This window comes from Lynx rufus, unplaced genomic scaffold (assembly GCF_022079265.1).
Source record: "Lynx rufus isolate CCGP_SWC_20201006 ecotype Redwood Valley unplaced genomic scaffold, mLynRuf1.p SCAF_3, whole genome shotgun sequence".
NCBI classification, from domain to species: domain Eukaryota; kingdom Metazoa; phylum Chordata; class Mammalia; order Carnivora; family Felidae; genus Lynx; species Lynx rufus.
The window spans coordinates 38,442,834-38,469,261 of record NW_025814845.1 but is presented as its reverse complement, the minus strand read 5'-3'; the positions used below and the strand labels follow the sequence as shown (position 1 = coordinate 38,469,261).

At 43.2% G+C, this 26,428-nt stretch overlaps 1 protein-coding gene across 3 annotated transcripts in view; it reads right to left on the bottom strand.

The window, feature by feature from the left end:
- Positions 1–26,428, bottom strand: part of DCUN1D4 (defective in cullin neddylation 1 domain containing 4) — a 75,720-nt gene that overhangs the window by 48,551 nt on the left and 741 nt on the right. For all 3 annotated transcript variants that reach the window (XR_006964320.1, XM_047091317.1, XM_047091316.1), the window contains exons 2-3: positions 7,014–7,084; positions 6,803–6,842 (exon numbers count right to left, since the gene is read on the bottom strand). Coding sequence is in view for 2 of the 3 variants with exons in the window: in XM_047091317.1 (XP_046947273.1) it covers positions 6,803–6,842; positions 7,014–7,084 (111 nt within the window). In the remaining variant the exon portion in view is untranslated. The remainder of the gene's footprint in view (positions 1–6,802; positions 6,843–7,013; positions 7,085–26,428) is intronic.

The window sequence follows — 26,428 nt, the reverse complement described above, 5'->3', positions numbered from 1 at the left end:
ATAATGTCTGGCTTTCACTGAATCCTACTCAACAAGAGCATCATGTTTTGGGGAAAAATACAAACATCTTAAGTTAACTAACGTTTTCAACTTTCTCTTGTTTTCTTCCTTATTTGATGCTTTCTGTGAAAAGGTTTCACAAATCACTTTTCCTCGTGTCCATGTAAAATGCACTCATATTTGAGCCCCAATTTGGCATTTTATTCTTTTATTTATTTAAAATTTTTTCCTTCTAGCCAAGAACTATGGCTTCTGTTCAGACCTCTCTACTCTAACGATCAGCGTAAGTGAGTGGCTACCGTGGGGCCATCTTTCACAAAGAAACAACATCTGTTCACCTTTCCAGCACTCACTGGCTCACTGACCCTTTCAACCCTGCCTTAGAGGAAAGACACATCCAATTCCCATGCCAGGGAAGATACAAAGGACGACACAGCACAGCTTCACAGGTAGAACCCGAGATAGAGCCCACAACGACAGTGAAAAGTTTCAGGCTACATAAAAAGCGATTTTTTAATGCAAGGAAAACCAGTTTACTTGAAACACTTTGCCAACACAAACCAGGTCAACGAAATACACAGAGAGCACACAACTCAAGGTGTATTTGCCCCAATACTGCTCCTCTTCCCCCCAACACGGCTCCAGGGATCCCAGCTGAGCAAGCGCAATAAACTAGGATTTTTAAGCGCACATTCCAAATACGCCCTGGCTTGCAGGGCCCCGTTTGGTTTACCTGTGCAGAGACAGCAGGCAATACAGTGTCTCAGTACAATAATAATAAGATACATACATTATTGAGAATCCAAAAGGAGACTCTCAATAAATATTTGTTAAATAAATGTGTTCCTAAAACATGGATAAATCAAATTCTACTTTAAAAAGTCAGTACGTTTCGGGGCACCTGGGGGGGTTCAGTCGGTTGAGCGTCTGACTCTTGGTTTCAGCTCAGGTTGTGACCTCACGCTTCTGTGAGAACGAGCCCCGCATCAGGGTCTGTGCTGACAGCGCAGAGCCTGCTTGGGATTCTCTCTCCCTCCCTCCGTCTGCCCCTCCACTGCTCATGTGCACACACACATTCTCTCTCTCAAAATAAATAAACAATTAAAAAAAAAAGTCAGTACGTTTCTTCAGTACCTTTCCAGAGATTTAAAATACCTATGAACAGATAACATACCATAATTTCAGATTTTTTCCCCATTCGTCAGGAAAATAAGCACTTCACTTTAAGTCTCCTGGCAAAGTAGGATTTTTTTAAACAAAAATATTCAAGAATGTCTGCCCCTTAAAATAACTCTGTGATAAGTCTTTTTATAATAAAAATTGTATTTGTTTAAATGAATGTTTTACAAATTTGTATTTATTTGCATCATTATATTTATGCTTTACTCGGAATTTATATCACAAAATCTACTTCAATTAAACTTTATCTTTAAAAAAACAAAATAATAAGTAACAAGAACGTTACGAAATGTTTATCTGCTTCAAAGAACGGACTATTTGGGGCACCTGGGTGGCTCAGTTAGTTAAGCATCCGACTGCTGATTTCAGCTCAGGTCATGATCTCACAGTTCCTGTGATAGAGCCCCAAGTCGGGCTCCAAGTAAGAGCTCAGAGTCTGCTCGGAATTCTCTCTCGCCCTCTCTCTCTGCCCCTCCCCTGCTCACGCACCCTCTCTCTTTCTCTCAAAATAAATAAATAAACTTTAAAAAACAAAACAAAGAATGGACTACTTTAACACTCTGTAAGTATTTACTTAAACACAATCAATCTGACATTACAGGTAGAGGCAAAATATTAGGCAAAATATTAGAGGCAAAATATTATTATTAAAATATATGGCATTTTAAAGATAACTCTGAAGAACTTTCAAAGTTATGCTCACTAATCTGAGAGGTGTTATTACTGTCCCAATTCTACAGATGAGAAAATTAGCCCATTAGGTTGAGTACCCAAAAGTTCCTACATCAATAAATACTTAACAAAGAAAAGCAACTTCCTGTAGATGAACTTTAAGAAACCCCAAAATTCATCTGAAATGATCAGAGCTGCAAGTTTTCTTTGCCAATCACCCAAGAAAAAGCGGTGATGAAAAAGATTTTAAAGATCTATCTTACATCAGGAGAAATATTTGGCAGATACATATGAAAGAAGAAAAGCCTTCTGATAATCATAATAAAGCAGGAGAAAGAGAAGACTAGTATCAACTAATAATCCCAAGCTAGAATTCTCACTCCTTATAATTATCTTGATGTTCTGGTGTTCAGTCTCAATACTTCTACTCTAGATGGACAGTCAGTCTGAAATCTAGCCTGAGATGCTAGGGTCGATATATGATCCTTAGGAAGGGAATAAAAATTGTTTATATTTTTTACCTCAGGTTATGATTTGAGTTCATTTCTTTTTGGCTTAGTTTTAAAAGAACTTCAGATCACTAAAGTAGATCTAAAGTGATCTAAGTTGTTAAAACAAATGAAATATTCTATTAATTGACCGCATTTTCAAATAAATCAGGTAGTCAATGAATTCTTCCCACGTTAAACAATTAGAAATACTGCCAACATTTTTCAACATTTTTTTTTTTTTTAAATATCTGGTCCTAGAAAATCTATTTTAAAGAGAAACTTGAATTCACCTGTTTGGACCAAGGCCCTTTAATGACTATCCAGCTTGTTGTCTTGATAATAATTTAACTAAAATATGTTATTCTTAATAAACATTATTTAAGTAGGTGCACCATTGCCTTTCCCTTTTTGACCTTTTTGTTTGTGGGCCTCAAGAGGCCCATAAAATTAGAGAATTATTCTGACCTTTCCTAACTTAGTAGAAATGCATGTTCCAGTACAAAACTTTCACTGTCTGGGGTGCCTGGGTGGCTCAGTCAGTTAAGCATCCGACTCCTGGTTTCGGCTCAGGTCGTGATCTCACAGTTTCGTGGCTTCAAGCCCCAAGCTGGGCTCTGCACTGGCAGTACGGAGCCTGCTTGGGATTCTCTCTCTCTCTCCCCCCCTCCTCTCTCTGCCCCTCCCCCACTCACACTGTCTCTGTCTCTCCAAAAATAAACTTTTTTTTTTTTTAACATTTATTTATTTTTTTTGAGACAGAGAGAGACAGAGCATGAACAAGGGAGGAGCAGAGAGAGAGGGAGATACAGAATCTGAAACAGGCTCCAGGCTCTGAGCTGTCAGCACAGAGCCCGACGCGGGGCTCGAACTCACAGACCGTGAGATCATGACCTGAGCCGAAGTCGGACGCTCAACCGACTGAGCCACCCAGGCACCCCTCCAAAAATAGACTTTAAAAAATAAAAAACTTTAAAAAATTCCACCATCTAATTTTCCATTTTATTGAGTTTGTTGCATCATAACCTTGTTTCACTTAATAACATTTTACGTGGTTCATTCTGCCACTTCACTACTTTTTATGGAGCTATTTCACCTCACTATTCACTGAAGAATGTCACAAAGACATAGTGATTTAAGTTGATAAATAGATCGTGTTTGAAAACATCTTTCCAGTACCTAATATTTTCTTCATTTCCTTGAACAGATCATTGAACTACTTGCTTGCTTGAGTGAAACTATTAGGGTCCAAATGTGCAATTTTCATCCTACTACTTAAGACAAAAAAAAAATTTTCCTTTCCTTTGTCTCTAAATATTGACTTCTGACATCTACCTTCTTTGTTACTCATTTTTTTTGTCCTCCCCGTCCACCATTTTTTATTCACTCCCTATAATTCGGATTTGGGGCTACTTGTCCAAGATCAATTCTGTCTGTCTGTCTGTCTGTCTGTCTCTCTTTGGTGGGAGGAAGACTGAAAGCACCAAAGGAAAGTGCTGGAAGAGACAGAGCAGGAAGACCCCAGCCTCTTTCGCACTTGGTTGGCTCTTCCACATACAGTCTCCGGCAGATACTGCTGAGACCCCGCTGTGCCAAAACATTCAGAGCAGCATTACAGTGATTAATGTTCTCGGATTTCCAAACGTTACAGATTTTATGTTGTTTAATTTTTTGAGTATACTCAGGTATGGGAATCACAAGTGATGCTATAACCAAACGGGGAAACGTTAACGAAATGGACTATTCGAAGGAATTACTAATGCTAATTGGCACTGACTGGCACGTCTGGGGTACCAGGCACTGCCCCAGCATGTCACATACCAAGTGTCACACATATCCACTATCCCCAAAGGGGCAAGAGGAGGCACGAGGCCAAACACACTTTCCACTTTCATTTTCTTAATTACAGCTTCCAGTTATTTAATTGCTATATTCAGGTTAAATATTTAGATATAAAATTACTATAGTAACAACATTCATTTAAATCTGAAGTTCAAAGTTAACTGCAAAATGTATAGGATTCAGAACTCAGAGGTCTTATTACCCCAGCTAAAGAAGAGACAATCTCCAGGCTATACAAACACAAAAAGCAGTTTTAAATCAAAACTACACTAACTCTTAAGTTTAAAAAATCCTCAGAGCCACCAACATATTATTTTAGAATTGGAGAGAAATGTGCTTCACTACTTAACTATTAAAGCTGGCCCCCAAAAATTTTATTTCAGCATTACTTGTAGCAGCCAAGTTAAACACACGTAAATGTGTATCAATAGGAGGCTGCAGAAACATGTTATGATATACCCATGAACTTTAAAAATGCAGAGACATTAAGGTATAGAACACATGCTTTATGAATGGGCTGCTATGAAGAGATCAAGATATACTGAGTGACAAACACAAGAGGCACATACAAATGTATACAGTATTGGGGGGGAAATATCATCATCTGGGACATAAACATAAGACTGTAAGAGTTACCCCTGCAGAGTCAAGCATGGAGTACTAGTGGGGATGAAAGCTGGGGGTAATAAAATGGAACAGAAATTTTCATTTTTTATTTTATACCTTCTTTTTTTTTTTAATGTTTATTTATTTTTGAGACAGACAGACAGACCAATGTGACCAGGGAGGGGCAGAGAAGGAGGGAGGGAGACACAGAATCCGAAGCAGGCTCCAGTTGTCAGACCCCGATGTGGGGCTCGAACTCACAAACCATGGGACCATGACTGAGCCGAAATCAGATGCTCAACCAACTGAGCCACCCAGGAGCCCCTATTTTAAATTACCTTTTCGACACTTCTTTTAAAACCATGTGCACACAATGTTTTTAAAATTTATTAAGCAAATTGTTTTTGACTGCCCTCGAGTTGATTTGCTGACACAAAAAGATCAGATGAAGGGAGCCTCTGTGGCCTGGCCTTCTAGAACACTCCTGGCACAGACTCTGCTCTCCTTCTCTGACTCCTTGCCCTGGAAGGAGGATTGTCTAATCCAATTAGTGGTCCAGGGAGAAGGAGCTGAGCAGAGCGGCCCAGCCCCCGCCTGAACCCCCTCTTCAGACTGACCTGCTGGCAGAAGTTCAGACTCTTCGGGCTGTCATGAAGTGGGGAGTTGGGGGTGAGTGGGGACAACAGGTGTGCTGGCCTGTGCTCATCTAGTTGTGGCGGTGACTGGGTGACTGGGTGTAAGGCTATTTATTTAGTTCAGGTAAAATACTACAACTCCTCTGCATTCTTGCTATATATCTAAGCTGTGTTTTCCAACAAAACTGGTACTTCAATCTCCATCTTGTGTCTAATTTTCAACTGGTTCTAAACCAATGTGGAGGTGAGGGTGGGAGAGCTCTAAATCCCCAAACCTCCAAGGATATACCATTACATGAAAAATGAAAGATGCTGTATAATATGTACAGGTACGATCTCAGATGCTAAATTTTTAGAAGTCCTATAAAAGTATAAACGCACGTATAAAAATCTCTGAAAGAGCAAACACTGAACAGCATACTGGGGGAAGGCTGGATTGGGTGAAGAGAAGGAAGACTGTCACTTGTCACTCCATTCGGTTTTGTGCTATTCAACATTCACCAACAAGCATGTATTCCTGTATTCCTGTATAATTAGAATTACCTGAAAATTACTGTGGTAATTTTCAAAAAATCTAAATACATTTTAATAACTTTTGTTGGAAGTCATAGAAACCACAGAACAAGTGCAAGTTTCTAAACGTTCTGCTTCTCAACAGTTTAGAGAAGCGGTTCTCAGAGTGTGGTCTCCAGACCAGCTGCATCAGCATCATCTGGGAGCCTGTTAGAAACGCAAACTCTGGGGCCCCGGCCCAAATCTACAGAATCAGAAACCCTGGGGGTGGAGCCTAGCAATCTGTTTTAACAAGCCCTCCCTGGCTGATGACAAACCAGCTGAAGTTTAAGAACCACAGGACTAGAGAACGGCTCATAATAACTGTTTCAATGTTTCCATTTGTAAGTCCTCTGGACCTATACCACCCACCCACCCACACCCCTACCCACCAATCAAATTATCTTTCGTCTCAATTCAACACGCACTTATGGAATACCTTTCAAACTGCATTACTGTAGTAAGTTTTTAGTATAAACTAAAGCACTTTAGTAAAGAAACGGTATCGTGAGGCCACTAGGGAGAGTCCCCAGCCTCTTTAAAGGGACTGAAGTAACTCTGACATAAACCAGAGACCCACAACGGAGCTACACCACCAGGAAGGAGCTGCAACATGGTTTCCTTCACACACCCTGAAAAACATCCTCAACCAAGTAGCGACTTGTCAGTGTATTACAACACACATCATTCTCAGCTAGTATTTCTCCTTCGTAACTTTGTATTATGAAGCTTATTTAAAATTAAGTAAAAAAAAAATTAAATTAAAAAATAATTTAAAAACTTAAATTAAATTAAATTAAATTAAGCAGCGTAAGCATTTATAGATACCTGTTGGGTGATCGTCTTGGCCAACGTCTTCTGTTAGATTCTGCAAGAAACATGTTCATGATTACCAAGAAATCACATACCATTCAGCAAGTTTTAAAATTCAGTATTTGCATAAACAGCTGGTATCTCAATATCCATAATCTGAATTTTTACCAAATACACTTAAAACAACTACTTTAAACAGTTGGTGGTCTTTAAAAGCTTGACTTACTAGCTTATTAAGGGTGTGGTAGATCTTATGAATATTTGCCAGTGTTGAGAGATGAGAGTTCAGCTGGAAGTCTTTAAAAGAAAAAGAAGAAAATTCAGGGTCATTTATTTCCCATGCTGCCAAACAACTGTAAGACAAGAAAACTCAGAAGTGCAGAAAAACAAATGTTTTGATACCACTGAATAGTACCTCGTTAATTTGATACTTCCTAAATAAAATTCAACATGCAACTATTGACCTATCTCTTAGAACTAAAGTCTGACAATAAAGTTAAATCCCCAGCCAAATGTTTAAGTTCATGAGATTTTCATGTTCACTTTCTCTTTCTCTTTCCCTTCCCCAGAACTACTGATACAGTATCCAATCAAGCTCCTGGCAAGAAAATAACAGAAAAGCATCTCAGCCATTTGGCGTTTCTTACAATATATTTATTTTGCTGGCTCTTATACAACAGAGAGAGCAAAAATGGAACCGAAGTCCCTCCTCTCCCATCAAGCAAACACAGGCAAATTAAAGGACTGTGCTGCAAGCAGAGTCCACGCGCCCAGAGCCCGAGGATGGAGTCTACAGTCACTTGCACTGCAGAACTGAGAAGCGCCACAGACCCAGGAGGGAAGCAGCAGGAAGCGGGCTCACAGACGTGTCCAACTCAAAGAACATATCCCGCCCCCCAGCATCTCTGATAATTTCAGGACTACATGCTAGATCATACATACGTCGTAGAATCCCAAACAACACAAAACTTTCAACTGTTAGGCTTGTGAATCTCTAACCTCAAATGCTTCTTTTAAAGTCAAGTATGCTTGCATACATATTGGCGACACAAATGCAAGTTAAAAGTCAATGACTAATTTCACATTTGAAAAAGCATCAAGGAAGTATTTTCATAAAATATCAAGATTTATACTAGCTCCTTTCCCTACTCTATCGTAAAGGCTAGTCTGAAAGTAACCTTGAAAAGATACTGTAACTCCCCAAGTTATGCCATTTGGATAAAAAAGAGAACAATCGCCCTTCACGGCACTAGTTCACTTGGGACTCGTATTGGGTGCCAAGAACAGAGCAAACGGCAGACACTACAATACAGCTGTCTGTGCTGGGCTGGACTCTGGGCTGGATTTGGGGCTGCTGCTCCGAGTCTGGGAGGCACGCTGACTTAGCTGCCAGTGTTTAGAGAGCTTTACTTTCTTTTCTCAGTCGTGCCAGGAATCCAGCTCTGGACTGGCCTGCAGAGCAGAGGGGCTGGCGGGCAGCAGGGCCTCTGGCCCTCACACGTCACCATCAGGAGCGGCAGGCCACACTTGCACACAAACACGTGGACTGCTCTGACCCACCTGGCGGTGGCCATGGTCTGACACTCACAGCCACTGAGAGCTGCCCAGAATTTTTGGCTGAGAGACGATCAGAGCAGGGCCTCAGACTCTAAATGGGCTTCAAACACAGACAAGTGTTAATTGTTTAGCATCTGAATGGTTTAGCCGCACTTAAGGTAAATGATGACATATAATGTGGCACAGAATCTTGATTTTCCATCTTAATTAGTACAGTTGCATAGAAAAGGTATAGGAAAGCATTTGGAGCATGTGAACGTGTGTGTGTTTATTTACTTATGTTTACATTTAATAAACATTGATGGGGTCTCTAAAGCTAGAAGCAACAGCCCTCTTCTGAGCCACCGGAGGCTTTGGGGAGCTTAAACATCCGCAGCCCCCTTGACCCACATCTACCAGCACACCATAACCGCCCCTTCTCGTACTTGCAACTTAAAAACTGGAGGACAAATGACACATTCCATTACCATCTCCAAATTAAATCCTGAATTAAACTCCTGGGCCCCCCAAAAAACAAAAACAAAAAAAAATTAAGGGTCTAGATTCTCTCTTCACTGAGGCCACATGGAGCAGGGAATAGAAAAGGGGGCTTGCCAAAGATCATTCAAGCACTGAGGTTTCCAGACGCCCCCCCCCCTCCATGCTATACTTTTTCCACCCCTCTGATGTTAATTCAATTGTCAAAATTCACCTAAGAGAATCTAAATGAATTAAAATTTCTAAATCCTTCTACCCACACACACACACACACACACACACACACACACACACACAGTTCCATACAAAAATCACAGCCAAATAAACACCTTGATTTACAACCTCTCTGTGGAGTCTGAGCGCTAATCTGAATCTCAGGTCTACCAGTTATTTAATCTAAATCTTGATTTTCTCATCTATAAAATGAGATTACAACACCTTGATGTGTCATTCATTCATTACAATGTCTGGACCATATTAAGTGCTCACTAAAAGAGACCAAAGATCACTACATTTGCTGATATCATTTTCCAAATCACACTTCTTTCTAAAATGGTCTCTAATTCCCATAGGTCCAAGTCAAGCCCCACAACAGAAACTCCACAAAGCTGGAGCTCCCTCTGTGATTGAGGCATGTGGCCCAGTATATCGTTACAGCCTGTGATGGCCTTTCTGTATTCACACACCACCAACTGATGTCCACGATGATGGTCAAAGATAATCTCAACACAGTGGAAAAAATATACAAGAGCGTTTAAGACCAGGTTCTAGATACAAAGTTTCACTTCACAGGCAAGAAGAATAACAAGGCTTATTTCCCAAATCACATAACACAGTCAGCAATTCTCCATTTCCATATCCACTATCATCACTTCACCGAAAGGAAAAAGAAAACAGCAACACACTTAATTTTACTTTAGCCTCACCAAGGTAAGAAGCAGCTAAGGAGGTGGCACAAATTCAGTGGAAAAAAAAGACAAAAATGGCATTAAAAGATAAATCCACAAAGGTTAACACATATTGAATTTATGGTTCATCTGTTCAGTGCTCAGGGCAAGTAATAGACCTTGAAATCTAAAATAGATTTCACATCCTTAAGGAATAGATGTTAAGGCTAAAGATCAAATGCTTTACACAGAATGTATTTAGGAAAGCACTAACTGATTCATAAAAATTTCCTTCTGCTCATATTTCAATTCCAAAGGATAAATGCCAGGTTAAGTCACCTTTACTCCAGTACCACATGGCTCTCCACAGTAAAGCAGTGACTGGGTGTCACTCTCCTGTGTGACACGCAAACCCTAGATTCTGTATTAAAAGCAAAACTGGCTCTGCAAAAGGGCACAGCCTGCTTGATAAACAGCTTGCCTAAATTATCTTCTGGGTATTCTGGGTATTCTTAAAACGATCAACAAATGTTGACTGGGCATAAAGCTCCCTGGTTTTTTGTTTGTTTTGCAATTACCATTTGGCATGACCTACAAAATGGAAAAGAAAAGAATGCCACTGAGGGGAGGTCAAAGCCCGTGTCCCCAAAGTCCCCTGGGTTTAGAGCTCCACAATATAGACAGGGACATAAATATTAGGAATGAAACAATTATGTGAGTTCAGACAACTGACCATCAGCAACAAGAATCAAATTTAAAAATGAACAGCCCTTATAGGAGTTTACTTCCAGAAAAGGATCAGACACAAATTAAACACTTAAAAATCAAATCCTTTCCTTCATACCATCCTCACTTGTAAAATATAGCTGGGAGATGATCCCTATTGTAATAGCAACAAAAAGCAATAATACCTACAGGAATAAACTAATATGTAACATACAAATGAAAAAAAACAATAAAAGTTTACCGAAAGACCTAAATGTAGAGATATGACACTCCTGGAATGAAAAGACTCAGTATTGTAAAGCAATCACTTCCCCTTTGCACTAAACTACAAATTAAATGTAATCAAATTCCTATTCTTCCTGCCTCCCAGATCTCCACCCCAAAAGAGGTGGAGAAAAGGAAGGGACTCGGGCAGATTGATTCTAAAGTTCATCTGAAAGAACAAACATGTTGGCCTTGCCAAGAAATTGTTGAAAAAAGAAGAATGAGGGAGAACCTGCCCTATCAGATATCAAAACAGAGTATAAAACAGAGGTTGGTAAGCTCTTTGTAGAGAGCTGGATAGTAAATATTTGTAGGCTTGTGGGCTATGCAATCTCTGTTGCAACTACTGTGCCACGGTAGCTCAAAGCAGCCATAAATACATAAACAAAGGAGTGTAGCTGTGTTCCAATAAAACTTTATAAAAACTAAGTGGTAGGCCAAATTGGCCTGTGGGCCACGGTTCGCCCATGCTTGGTATAAAGGTACAACAATTATAATAGAGAGGTACATGTGCAAGAAGACAAATCAGTGAAGACCACTGATGAACATATGTGCGTGTCTATAAACACACATATTAATTAACATATGATAAAACGGCATTTCAAATAAATGAGGAAGAGCTAATCATTCAGCAGAGGGGCAACTAGCTAGCAGGTGGAACAAATTAAAGTTCACTCCAACCTCACCCAAAAGTTACATACAGATAGAAGGGGAAGGCACTCAAGGCGAAAGAAAAGCCCTTATCTTGGGCTCCGGGTTCTGCTCTGACTCTACCCACCTCTCCAATCTCATCTCCTCCCTGGTGCCTGGGTGGCTCAGTTGGCTAGGCAATCTCATCTCCTCCCCATGCTGCTTCCTCAGCCACAACGAGCTTCCTGTTGTTCAGTGACCATCCCAAGCACACTCCTACTTCAGGACCTTTACACATGATTTGCCTTGAGCCTTCTTCTAATAATAACACAGCTTGCTCTCACATTTCACCAGGTTGCCATTTAAATATCACCTTTTTTTTTTTTTTAAGTTTATTTATTTAAGAGACAGAGAGAAAAACCAGCAGGGGAGGGAGAGAGTGAGAGGGGGGGACAGAGGATCCGAAGCAGGCTCCAGGCTCTGTGCTGACAGCAGAGTACCCAATGTGGGGCTCAAATTCACAAATGGTGAGATCATGGCCTGAGCTGAAGTCGGTCGCTTAACTGACTGAGCCTCCCAGGCGCCCTTAAACATCACCTTCTTACCAACCTTGCCAGACTAACAAGCAGGACCCCTTCTTTGATCTTTTACCTTACCATGCTTTCTTTCTTTCTTTCCTCTGTATTTGTCATCTTTCTCTCCCAATTAAAGTGTAAGTTTCACAGAAGCCAGGACTCAGGTCTTGTCCACTACTGTATCCCTAGTACCAACTTAGAACGCTCTCTGGCACATAATAGGTGCTCAATAATTACTCAGTGAATAAATGCAGATACAAAGGCACCAAATCTTAATTTTGATGTATTCAGGGCATTTCAAATGCATCCACACCATTAGACCTTGAACTGTGAGCAGTGTGGTAAAAGAGAAACTCATAAGGAAGGCAAAGGTCAGAAAATGAAGAGTCTGTGAACCCTGCTCACCAGTTTCCATTTACTCTCTTAAGGACTCGTATGTCCCACTGGGCCACCAGAGGGTATGCAAACCAAGCAGATAAACATGATGCATTCAAGCAGCAGCGATTCTACTCAACAGAAGGCACCTCTAAGAGTATTATACGAACACAACAACACGGTTATGGCACAAGACTTTAAAGAAACTTCATCACACCGAGCCATGCTGCCAAGATCCTGTGAGTACTTAATTCCCTGAACCTCTGCCATGGCAGAGTGTTGCTGGAGAACTTGGAGAAGCACTGCTGGGAGCGTGGGTGCTGCACAGGGTCAAAATGTTTAAATCAGGAATTCTTTAGAAGGATCACTCTGCGGCAAGAGCGTGGCCTGGACGGTGGGTGGCCTCTCATGAAGACGACTGGGAGTGACTGAGGTGGGGCACAAGCAGGGCCTCACGTTAGACAGCGAGGAGAGGAGAAATCCCGGTACAGTGGGAGTGCAGAGGAACCACGCTTAACTCACACAAATTCAACTTCATTCACTTGCCAAAAAAAAAAAAGAAAGAAAGAAAAGGAAGAGAGAAGAAAAGAAATTTCAATTGTCCCACAACCGCCCTCCATCCTACTTAACGAACTGGAGACAGGCAATACAAATCCCATAGCTGCTCCTAAGTCTCGGTTTCCACGTGCCAGTCACATTTTGTGCATCTCACACAACACTTAACGAGTCTAGTATTTAAAAGTGGATTTCCCATAAAACTCGGTCCCTCAATGCAGGCCAGCTGCTTCGGCTGGTGCTCCACTGAAGAGCCAGTGATCTGCTCCCATGCTGGAGGAAGAACTGGCCGTCCTGGGTGGATCTGAGAAAACCCCTCGAGGGGCACCTTCTCAAAGTGTTCCCAAGTGCTATCTTTAATACAGGTGACTTTGACCTTACACATGGAATCAGAACTAACCTCTTTATAAAATGTCACTGTACTAGGAGGAAAAACCACTATGACTGCATTCAGGAGATGCGAGAGGAGTTCATCGTTTCATGTCCGTTTGTCCAATTCTCCTTTTACTGGCTCAGGCGGATCACACAGCTAGCTGTGGCCAAGCCGGGAATGATTCACATCTTCTGATTCCCCATCCAAAGTCCGTTCCTCCATTCTAGCTTATTTGTAATCAGAGCAAAAATTGACCTATCTTCATGTTCCATAAAAGGAAAAAACAATACCATTTCCCACCCAAAGTTGTTAATAATCAGGTACACAAATTAGAGTAACATTTTCTTAAAAGTTACTAAAATTGGCTGAATCCAAAACAACCAACTTTTTAAGAGAAAAGATGTGCAAAGAAGCTACCACTAATAACACCTGTGTTATTCTGATTTCAAGTACACTTCTTCTAGAGCACTAACGACGAATGAAAGTATTTTATTATTAGCTAAACTCTAGTTGGGCAGTGAGCAATGCTCTCAGGTCTAGAGGTTTTCAATGCAGCACTATGCACAGACATGTACTTAATAAATGCTTCCTGATGACCATGAATGAACTAAACCAGTAAAGGCTCTTGAGGAGGGGAGGAGCAGAATAACCATGTTATTGACCAAAAAAAGTGAAACAAGATCGGACAAAATTAAAGGTTATCAAATCAGCATGGGTCCCTGATGTTTCTGGGGCAGAACAACAACGTGGTCGAGCAGAGTGGGCTAAGGCCTAACTCAGGTTCAATATGTAATGCTACGGGTTCTCCAAGCTACAGGTTACATGGCCCATTCTCCTGAAATGTCGATTTTACTCAGTGATAAGGAAAATGAAAAAAATTCTGTTGTCAAAATCAAGGGTAGTTGAAATTTATTCTTTAGGTTTGCCTTGCCTCCTTCCTTCTAGAAACAGAAGCCCTTTGTCCAGTGAGTTTCAGAGAGACGGAGAATGAGAATGCCAATGATGTCAAGAGGAGACCCCTGCCAACCTGCAAAGAACACGGAACAACCTCTGATTTCAAGCAACACAATTTTGGATTTGTTACTGCAGCATAAAAGAAAAAAAAAAAAAATCCAAGTCTTCAACAAGTCCTTACAAGGCCCTACATGATCTGACCTAAGTCATCTCATTCCATTATCCTTGCTCACTCCATTCCAGCCACTCTCTTCCTTGAAGACTCACGTGAATTCCTACCTCAGGGCCTTTGCATTTAATATGCCTCTGCGTCAATGACCTCTGGTGTCCGCAAAGCCTGCCAGCTGACTTCACTGAAATATCTATTCAAATGTCACCTCATCAGAGAGGTCTCTCCTCTCCTGACTCTATCAAAAGCAGCACCTACACCCCCCAGCTTTAGATTTACTGTATTACTCTAAGTTTGTGTGCTAGGTTTGTGGGTCAGTTTCATACTACATGCCCTTCGTTGCTAGTGGGAATTTCTTTATGAAACAGAAAATAGCAGCGCCTGCCTCACAGGGCTACTGCGAGGATTAAATGAGTTGACGCTGGGATGGGCTTGGAACAGTACCTGGCACACGGTAAGCACTGAGCGCTGGCTGGGACGTCACACAATGAGCAGGAATGGCTGGCTATCCGCCCAGCGCCCTCTCCCCCATAGCCCGAACCAAACCCAGCTCGCTAATTAAGCTTCTTAATGCTAATCCAGTGGCTGCACATAAGAATCACCTGGGAAGCTTGAAAAGCAGCCAGGGCCCCAATCCAGATCAATTAGATAAAAGTGGGAGCAGGGTCGTGGATGTTTCAGTAACCCAGGTGATTCTAACATGTAGCCAGGGAGGGGAGTTCCAGCCCCAGCCTGCCAGCACAGCGCAGAACGAGCTCAGCACAGAACAGACCAGAACCCAACTCATTCACGGGGACCCCGTCAGCATGGGAAAAAGAAAAGCTCCAGATGTAGGGGAAAGATTGTACGGCTGGAAAGATTATAAGGTGAAAATGAAAAGAAACAAAGTAGCAGTAGGAAGACGTTAACATCATTCCCCTCATCAATAAACACTTGCTACTTAAAGGCACAAGAGCCAAAAGGTGAGCCACGCAAAGAGGACGCTGATAAGGGGTGGGAAGCAGGTCACCGTAGGTGACTCAGCATTTTCACTGAGCACAAGATCCAAAATTAAAGCTGTCCAAGCATACTGCTGCTGGCTTTTTCCTTCTAACTCTCACAGGACCCGTAAAAGAGGCTGCGAGAAGCCATCCGCCTGGGAGAGGCGGTGCGCCACCTAGCCCCGTCTTCCACTCCACGACCTGTGCCTGCTGGTGCCGTCTCAAAGGAGTCGGCCACTTCAGGACACCCTGTCTGGCTGCGTTCCAAGTGTGACGAGGTACAAAGGGCCCTAGATTCATTCCCTTTGCCCCACCCCATCCACCGAAGAACACAGACCCACTCCGTGGTTCAGAGTAAAACTCATCCTTTAATCTCACTGATGTCACAAGAGCCCTGACGCTCTGGCATCAGAAAGGCCCGGGTTAGAGTCTCAGCTCTGTGATACCCTAGCTGAGTGACCCCTTGTGACCCAATCTCACTGTGCCTCAGTGTCCTCATCTGTACAGAAGAACAGCCCCCCCTTCACAAGGCCGTTGTGAGGAGCAAATGAGATGGTGTGTGCCAAGCACTTAGCACAGTGCTGGCCCACGCTGTGTACCCATTACGGTTCATTGTTTTAACCCCTGCTATTATTAGAACACAGAATAGACTAAGACACAGCTGAACCTGGAAGATCAAAAAGTAAAGACAGGGCAGAAGGGATGACAAGGTGACGGGCCTTTAAAAGTGTGGCGCCAATGGCCAGTAGCCTGGACTTGACCATGCCACTATCCTTCCCAGCCTCCCGTTTAATTAAGAACAAGTAATCTGGGCGCCTGGGTGGCGCAGTCGGTTAGGCGTCCGACTTCAGCCAGGTCACGATCTCGCGGTCCATGAGTTCGATCCCCGCGTCGGGCTCTGGGCTGATGGCTCAGAGCCTGGAGCCTGTTTCCGATTCTGTGTCTCCCTCTCTCTCTGCCCCTCCCCCGTTCATGCTCTGTCTCTCTCTGTCCCAAAAATAAATAAACGTTGAAAAAAAAAATTAAAAAAAAAAAAGAACAAGTAATCTGTGGTCTAACTGCTGGGAACGGCATCTGCAGAAAGGGATACTAAAGGGGGAAAAGAGTCGAACTCAATCTCAACTACAGAAAGAAAGAAAACAATTTCAAAGATGTTACACAAAAACACATAAGTAGCTCTACTGAAAGGTAAGTTTTAGGTTTTCTCGCTTTTCTGCAATGTTGTTAGGTATGTCCTAGATTTAAAAATAATATAAAGAGTATGTTTTAGGGGTGCCTGGGTGGCTCAGTCGGTTAAGTGCCTGACTTCGGCTCAGGTCATGATCTCATGGCTCGTGAGTTCAAGCCCTGTACCGGGCTCTGTGCTGACAGCTCAGAGCCTGGAGCCTACTTTGGATTCTGTGTCTCTCACTCTCTCTCTCTCTCTCTCTGCACCTCCCCTGCTCGCATTCTTGTCTCTGTCTCTCAAAAATAAACAAACATTAAAAAAAATACATATTTTTAAAAAGCATGTTTTAGAAGTAGTTAATACATGTTTATTTAAAATAGACACCCGGGTGGCTGGAGCACCTGGGTGGCTCAGTCAGTTAAGCATCTGACTCTTGATTTTGACTCAGGTCACGATCCTACAGTTCGTGAGACTGAGCCCCATGTCGGGCTCTGTGCTGACTGTGCAGAGCCTGCTTCGGATTCTCTCTCTGCCTCTCCCGTGCTATCAAAAATAAATAAATAAAAACTTAAAAAATGTAAAAAAAAAAAAAAAAGTAAAATAAGATCTAAGGAGACGAAATAAACACGACTATTCCGTGAGTTAAGGTATGCAATACTTTGCCACAATCAGTCCCCCAGTTAGAATCAGTTTTTAAATGCCAACTGTCACTGAGAGAAGATGGCAGCAAGGAGGAGAGAGGAGTGGCAAAGAAGGAATTCATCCTCCGTGCTGATGCTGTTGAGGCCCACTCCAAGAACAAAAGAGCCAGAAGCAAAATGGAGACGATGAGGTCAGCTGGCTCTGCCGTCACCATCCACAGGCCAGAGACAAAATCGGGGGTTCCAGGATACCTGCAGGGCTGCCATAAGGACTAAACCAAAGGCACAAACAGAACGTTGAGTATTAGTTCATCGGCAGTGGTGGGGCATCTAGCCCTGCGGTCAGAATGCCTGAGTTAGAATCTCAATTCGCCACTTACTCACAAGCTGTGTGACCTTACGAAGACGACTAAACCTTTCTCCGCCTCAGCTTCCTCGTTTGTGAAATGGGAATAATGGTACACAGCCTGCTTCTGAGGGCCGTGGCGAGGGCTGAATGCGTCAAGACGGGCAAAGCAGCTGGAACAGTCCAAGGATAATCACCAAACCAAACCTGTCTCAGCCCCTCTCCATTCCCCCTTGTTCCTCCTCTCTCCCTGTGCCCCACCTTGTCTGACTTGTGCTTCCCTCCTGTCCTCTCCTTCCTACTCATACTCTCTCCCTGGTCCCTCTTCACAGCCCTCTGCCCGTGTGGCTCCTGCCCACCCCTCCACCTTGTCCCCTTCACTCTAGCCTGCCAAACACCCATTCTACTGCCCCAGTTCTCAGTACTGTCACCCTTGCTTGTCCCCACTGCTGGGAAAGCACCCTCCTACCTAATCCTCCCCCCAGGCGCACATAGATCTTTTCCTTCACACAGGAAAACTTCAAAAGCAAAACCCAAAGTATAAATACTAACCTTTCCGTGAAGTCTAATTTTAATGACTTCCCATTTGCTCCCAAAGCACCCTGGGCATCCAACTAACTTAGCTGCCATCGTGTCATACTCAAACCGTCCATTACTTCTCTGCCTCCACCCCTAAACCCGCTGGAAGAAGCTTCTTAGGCACAGGGACCCCCTCATTCTCACAGTCACGTGTGTTACAGCAATGCCTGGCAACAAACAAGAAAGCCTCCAATGTTTGGTGAATGGCTAACTGAAGGAATGCCTCACTTGGTTCTTTTCCTTCTGATAACCTCTCTTCCTCTCAAGGGTCTCCTTTCATAGCCTAATGAGGAAGGCGTCATTACACAGCAGTCATTAGCGACAAAAACAGAAAAGAGCCACACACGTCTCTAAACTGCGTGTTTTATCTCATTTAATCCTTGGGATCGCTCAGACCTTACCTCCTACTTCTTTCTCTCTGCCCGACCCCCAACTCCACTCAAAGCACAGCAGCCTCTTTGCGATTCCTTCCTTGGTTCTGGGCCTGCTCCCACTCAGAGCCTCGCATTCATCTCCCCTGCTGCCGGGAATGCTCCTCACTCCCATCAGGTCTTAACCTAAAACCTGACTCTGCTATTTAAAACCACAACGTGCTCCATTCCTTTCCCCTCCCTGCTCACACACCTGTGCTCCCCCACCCTCCACCGCTTTATTTTTTTCTTTACACAACTTATCACCATCTGACACACTGCACGATTTACCTGCTCATTATCTCCCTCCCCCACACTAGACTGAGAACTTCACGAAAGATGAAGAACCGGGCCTGGTACATGGTAGATGCTCAATAAACACTGCTAACTGACTGCACAACTCCATATTCTGCAGCAGGGAAGTTTTATACGTGAGGGCTCTGAAGCTCACCGAGTAGCTGACCAACTTACCCATGGTCACACAGCTAATATGTAGCAGAGCAAGGATCTGAATCCAGGCAATTTGACTCTAGGGCCCACACTTAACTATTATGCTTTCCTGTCTCTCAACCTGAGCCAGATAACAATCCAAGACATCAACACAGCCAGGAAGCAAACCCTGGATGTGACCCTCTTTGGGCCACAGAGAACAGCCATCCACTGGAAAACTTCAAGAGAACAAGTCATTTCACTCTAGACAGTTCCACATGGTAAAGCATTACCAGATTTATAATTTATACAGTACTGATAGTTTTTCTTTGGATTTAATAGTTCAGTAAAAAAAGGGAGAGAGATTAATACTGTACTGTATAAATACTTTTTATACTGTAACATCCTCATGAACAGCAAAGTGACAAATCATCAACTAACATAGAAGCGGCCTAAGATAACACAGATCAAAAGCCAAAAATTGTGGTGCCATGTGGAGGAGAGAAGTACAGACTGCAAGGGGGCACAAGGGAACTTTTGGGGGTAATGAAAATGTTCTGTATGTTAATTTTAGTACTGGTTATACCAGTATAGATATTTATCAAAAACCATCAAGCTATATACACTTAAAATAGGCACAATTTTATAGTATGTATATTATACGCAATAAATGACTAAAATGCAATAAAGACATTCAGATAGGAGTTTTAGGTAAATATTCTACCCAAAAAAACCACAAATATTATTTCCATAGCTAATACTCCCAAATCAGATCCAAAAAGACACACTAGAAGTTATACCTTAGTTCCTGAGCATCAGACTTTGTTTGTCTTCAGGGCAAAGAGGCGATTAGGAAAAGACAAGCAGTGAAAAGCTCTGTATACTGAGATCCAGCAGGGTGGCTGATGTGTGGCCCAGAGTCCTGACTGACCACTGGCAAGACGGCACCCACAACCGACGTCATACATGCCTATGTGTCCTTTCTGTCCTTTGAGTCACCTGGGACCAGGAACCTAGGACTCTGAACAGAGTCCAGTCAGGGTGGAAAGGCACATCACTGCTCTTCTCCACAAGGGCCTCTGCCAAGAACGGCCCGGTGACAGGTCTGGATGTTGATCTTCAGAATTCTTAGCTTCTCGAGCACCAGAAACCAACTAGCTAATATAACAGGAGAGCGACTGCTCTTTTAAAGGGCCACCGTATAATTCACAGCATGTCTAGGAAATCCAGAAAACCAAGTTACACAACCAAAACAATGCTTACGGGCACACGGCAGGGCACGCAGACACAGCCAGAACTGGCTGGCCCCTGGGACCAGGGCAGCTGCCCCCACTGCCCATCCCCTCCAAACGGCCTCAGGGCACTCCCCCGGCTTCTTTCCATCCCTTGCCTCCAGCTTCAGATTCCATTCATTCACATTCAAGTTCTGTGGTGGGTGTGTGTGAGCAGGTCTGCCTACAAAGGTAGGAGTTTCCCAACCAGAGAAAGAGCCAGGGCCCGGAAGACTGACAATGCCCATCACAGACACAAACGGATGGCACACCATCTCTGGGAATAATACTAGCGATATGGGCCAGCAAGTAGCAAAAGGTTTTCCAAAAAAAAAAAAAAAAAATACAAGAAAAAAACCCCTCAAAGATGGAACTAAAAGGAATCATACCCAGAGGTAATGCTATTTGGGGAGGGTGGGGGTCTTTTTCATATCATTTAGTGTTTTAGTATATTAGTTGCAAAAACTACAAGCCTACCTTCCTAAACTGAAAATAACTCATTAAGAGTGTTTTCTAAATAAAAGAAAAATAATTCAAATCTGGAGTAGTAAATTCTGTTTGCTAGAATAATGGACACAAGAGGGGAAAAACAAAACACTTAGGTCTGAAACAGTAATGCAATGATTGCCAAAATACATGATTCTATTTAAAATGCGTTTGGATATCTTTTTCTACTTAAAGCATATTTTTTAAATGTATATTCTGCTTAAAAGAATAATTCTCAAGAGATACTTCTCCTAACCTGAATCTCAGAATAAGAAAAAAGAACAAGCTCTGAAAAGCTATTAATACGAATGCAAGATGACCAACTATAAAAAGATATCAGTATTAATGTCACATTCTCAGAAAATTCACCTTCAACTAACAAAGTTTATCATCTAAATGAAGAAAGCTTCCAGCAATCTCAATGTATAGTTAACATTACGAAATAAACCCTAAGGACCAGAATCTGGTCACAAAACAAAGAGAGGTAATGCCAGTCTTCTCAAGCCCTGCCTTAGCCTTCTCCACACAGACTTACACACCAGATCTGAAATGGAAACATGTGCTTTCACACATAGACTCCTGGTCCCTTAGTACATCACCAGCATTTTACTTTCCCCTTGAGAACTTCTCCGTGCCTCAGGCATTCTTCAAAACTGGTATCTGCATGTATTTAAAAAGAAATATTATCGGGGCCCCTGGGTGGCTCAGCTGGCTAAGCGACCAACTCTTGGTTTCGGCTCAGGTCCTGATCTTTCTTTTTTTTTTTTTTTTTTTTTTTAATTTTTTTTTTTCAACGTTTTTATTTATTTTTGGGACAGAGAGAAACAGAGCATGAACGGGGGAGGGGCAGAGGGAGACACAGAATCGGAAACAGGCTCCAGGCTCTGAGCCATCAGCCCAGAGCCTGACGCGGGGCTCGAACTCACGGACCGCGAGATCGTGACCTGGCTGAAGTCAGACGCTTAACGGACTGCGCCACCCAGGCGCCCCTCAGGTCCTGATCTAATGGGTGGTGGGATCAAGCCCCAGGCGGGGCTGTAGCTGGGTGTGGAGCCTGCTTAGGATTCTCCCTCTCCCTGTGCCCCTCCCCTGCTCATGCTTGCATTCTCTAATATATTTATATTTATATAATTGAAATTGGTTTGCTTATGGCTGACTTTGTTAAAAAAGAGAATGAATAAGTAAAAGTTTGTATTCCCTGAAGACAATCTGAAGATAATGAAAGACTCAGAAGCATACTAAATAGGAAGGAGAATTAAAATTTTCTAGATAATTCACTATTTAAGAGTTGACCATTTAAGTGCAATTCAATACATACTTGAGGACCTAAACAAAGCATCATCTTTGATGACAAAGTGGATACTAAGTCAGATAGTCCCAGATCTCAAGGGGTAATAATCTAATTGGGGAAGGGACAAATAAGTAAACAAGCAGCTACTGTTATAGAAGTTAAAACTGAGAACAGAAGTAAACAGTACTTTGGAGATTCAACACAGAGAGAGAGGATGAGTCTGCTAGAGAGGGAACAGGAACCCGGTAAGGAAAAGCTCCCCAGAAGTAGCACTGATGGCAGTGGACAAGGAAGCAGCAGTTCAGGGAGAAGAAAGCGAGCTTCAACTACAGAAGCTGGTTCAAACCCAGGTTCTGAGGAGTCTGTATCTCATGCAGCAAACGGGAACCCTCGTTTTGTCTAGGGGAATTCTAAGGACAAAGATGATTGGACTAGCGATGAGGAAGGCAAAGGGAGAGGAGGCTGAGGCTAGCAAAAGGATTAATGCCCATTCACTACAACGTAAGGAAAGACGGATCAGCCCCAGGGTGATGGCAATAGGTCTGAGAGTTCAGTAGACATGGGGAAGGATGAGAAATATCTAAGCTGCCAGCTTGGGTCAGTAAATGAATTGCAGTTCATGAACCAGAGGAATAAAACTAATTAGTCTTGTTTTCCTCTTTGTTTTGACTGCTAGGATGCGCAGAGCCAAAATATGGCCTGTTTCTAACATATAGCAAGCATTTATATGCAGCCTGTAAATCTACAGTTTATTTTCCTTCTCTTGACAGGCTTTTATTTATACTTAGTAAGTCACCTTTGTTTTAAAATGAAGCAGAAAATAAACTGACAGATAAAAAAAAAAAAGACTGAGACCAAGCCAGAAACAGCTGGACAAAGTAGCTGGCTCAGGGATATAACCTGTAGGCTGCCGACCCAGAGCATTTTCCTCACTGTTCTTACACCTAGCACAGGCCACATCTCACAAAAGCAGCTGAAAAATGCCAGACTTTCACTTTCTCAACCTTCCTTACAAGTAGCAGTGCCATAGGATCAGTTCTATTCAGTGAAACTGAAAGGGGGTGGGGGGGGGGGTGGGAGTCTCCAAGGTGACCTTCTAGAAGACTCCTCTCTGCTAAGGGGGAGTTGTAAGAAAATATATTCCTTTCTTCCCTGTCTTACACAGGCATGATGTCTGAGGCCCCAGCAACCACATTGCCAACAAGAGGCAACGAGCCCGAGGCTTTCCAGAAGTCAAAATATTAAGAAGAGAGGAAGAAAGCGATGCAAAGAACCTAGAGTCTTCACAGGTATCATTCAGACACTGCACCAGAATCATCTATTCTCTACATTTCTTGCTACTGGGCAATAATAAGTTCTATTATTTATGCCATTTTTAGTTGTGTATTGTTACTTGCCAATAATGGATACAACAGAGGTCAAATCATGAGGTCGGTTTCTGACAGGCTGATTTTTTATTCTGCTGATTTAACGAGATCCTTATTCTTGAGATGACAAAATACCAAACATGTATTATTAGCCAGGAAGAAAGCAATAAACTATAAGAGCTGCTGGGAGCAGCTAAAGATAAAAACAGAAAGGGATATAATGATAAATAACATCTGGAAAAATGTGATCAAGTACAGGCAGGGGCACTTCTTGGAGGAACAGAGGAAGGAAAGAGTAATGTACAGAAGTTCTCTATGATGAAGAAAATGAGGGAGACTTTGCTGGCAGTGCTATAGACAAGATAACCTAAAAACCTTCCCAATATAAAACTGTGAAAAAATACTGGGCCAAGGGTAAGAAACATCTGTTTAAATGCATAGATAAGTTCACATGAAAATAAAGGACCTCCATTGGGGCGCGTGGGTGGCTCAGTCAGTTAAGCATCCCACTTTGGCTCAGGTCATGATCTCGAAGTTCACTTGTTCCAGCCCCACACTGGACTCTGTGCTGACGGCTGAGAGCCTGGAACCTGCTTCGATTCCCTGTCTCCCTCTCTCTCTGCCCCTCCCCCTCTCATACTCTGTGTCTCTTTCTGTCAAAAATAAATAAAACATTTAAAAAAATTAAAAGAAAAGAAAGGACCTCCCCAAAGGCCAAAATTAAAGAGGAACCTAAAATCCACAGCATAAAATATAAGCTGATCAGGTTTAGAAACCTAGGGTTTGAGGGGCTGGAGAAGAGGGGGACTGTGTGTGTGTAAAGGGCAACTGCCCTTTGGGATATAATAGAGATAAAAAGGGAAAAATTACTAAGCTAATACTTCTTTTAAAACACCACCTTGAAGACAATTGTAACTCTTGTTTTCATCTTCATACACTTTACCCTTTATATAAGAACAAATTCCAATATTAAGTGCATATTTTAAAAAACATGTCCACATTACATAGTAACACATCACAAAAGGCTTCCTGAATATTTCGTCACAAGATTAAGCAAAACGTAAGATAAACAGAAATCTTTTCCTGAAAAAATTACACATTGCCCAAATTTTCAGCCATCATTTAACCATTAATCACTTAATCAAGTATGCAAGTTCAGTATATTTGTAACCATACTAAAAGGTTTCCAAATTTTAGGACTTTTTGGTAAAATTTTATCATTAGGATCATTATAATATTCTTCTAGTGACTATGCTACCAATAGTTTCACAATACCTTATATATCACATAAAATCAGTCTGTCATCTCTGAGCTAATCTTATGGCCCTCTACATTACAGATTCTGTGATGTACAGATTCAGTATTTAAATGGTAATGGGAATCCTCAAAAGATGTGGCATTGAGGGCACCTAAAGACTGAGAGGGTGGTCTCTAATATTAAAGAGGCAAAGAGAAAGAATGACAGTAGCAGTTAAAAGCAAACCAAAAAAAAAAAAAAAATATGAAAACTTAAGGCCCTCCACCAAGTTTTTCTTCTAGCTTCCTTCGCTCCCCTATTCCCTTGAAAACTGAAAACATCACATATTCCCTTTGTTTGTCTTCATGCTGGCTTTATGAATGGGCACATTTCCACCCTAAATTCCATTAAGCCTCCTCCATCACTCAAGACCATCTTTTTTTCAAAAAGTCCTATCTCTGGGCAGTCCAAACGGCCCAAGAAATACAACCACATAATCTATACTACCTTCACAAGGGTTACGCTGGTCTCCACTGCATTCCGAGATTTATGTAAAATTAAGCCTTTTAAACTAGTGTTTACATACACTCGATGCCACAATAAACACAGCATCCTAAACTCTGCTTTAAGATCGTGCTGAATTTTGAATGTTTTTCCAAACCTATGGGCTAGATGATAAAAGACTAAGCATTACCCTACAAATTACAAATAAGGCCACCAAATGCCGGAGGAAGTAATCAACTAGTGAATCAAGAACCCAAGTGCAAAAGGACTGTGTCTGGCTTGGTTTTCCCCCTCCCGCTGACACAGAGAGAAGGTCTAGTGAATCGCTCCAGCCCCAGGGGACAAGAGAAGATTCCCAAGAGCGCGCTCGGGTCCGCTGGGGAAAAAGCACGAGTTAGCAGAGCCGGGAAGCTCCGAAAGGCGCGAAGCATTCTGGGACTCGTTTCCACAGTTACCCACGTGCACCCAACCCAACCGCGGCCCCGCGCGGCGCGGACTACAAGTCCCAGAATTCCGCGCGACCGCCTTTCCCCTTCACACCCGGCCACTAGAGCCAGACCCTAAAGGAAACCCCTAACGCGTCCTCCCCGCAAGCTAGGCAGAGGTCGCGCTCCGCAGGCGCTACGTGGAGCCTGTGGTCCAGGCCCCCCGTGCAGGGAAGCGGGTCTCTAGGTACCAGCGTCCACACCTGACGACCAGAAATTAGACAACTGCGTCACAGACTGCCAAACCCACGGACTGCCTGGGACCCCAACACCTCCCCTGCGCAAAGCCCCCCACCTGGTCTCCAGGGCCCGACCCCTCCCGCTCCCGCCGCGGAAAACCCGCAGCCCGCGCCCGTGCCCCGCCTCCCAGTCCCGCAGCCGGAGCCCGCGCCAGCGCTGACCTCGCTTCCCGCCGCTCTGGGGGAACCGCGGCCAGCGCCAACCTCAGGGCACCTCCCCGCCCCCTCCACCTCAGCCCCGCCCCCTCCTCTCCCGGCACCCCGAAGCTCAGGGCTCCCCCTTACATGGACCCTATCTTGATCCGGGGGAGGGAACACCTCCCTGAAAACTGAGTTTGCCACCTTTCCCCTGAGCCCCGCGCGGACCGAATGTGGACTTGACAGTCCTCCCCCTGCCCCCGGCCCCTCCCAACCCCCCTTTCCTCCCAACTAGCTTTACACCCCCACCGCACCTCCCCTACCCCTGCCCCCATCCTGTCACCTCAAACCCTCCCCTCCTTCCTCGCCTCTAACTCCCAATTACCCTCTCTTCCCAACACCTGCTCAATCCTATTACCCCAACGTCTGCCCCCCTCTTAACCACTCCCAATTACCCTACCACCCTCCCTATGCCTCTCCAGCCCGCCGGACTCCCCAACTATCCCATCACACCCCAATCCTTCCCAC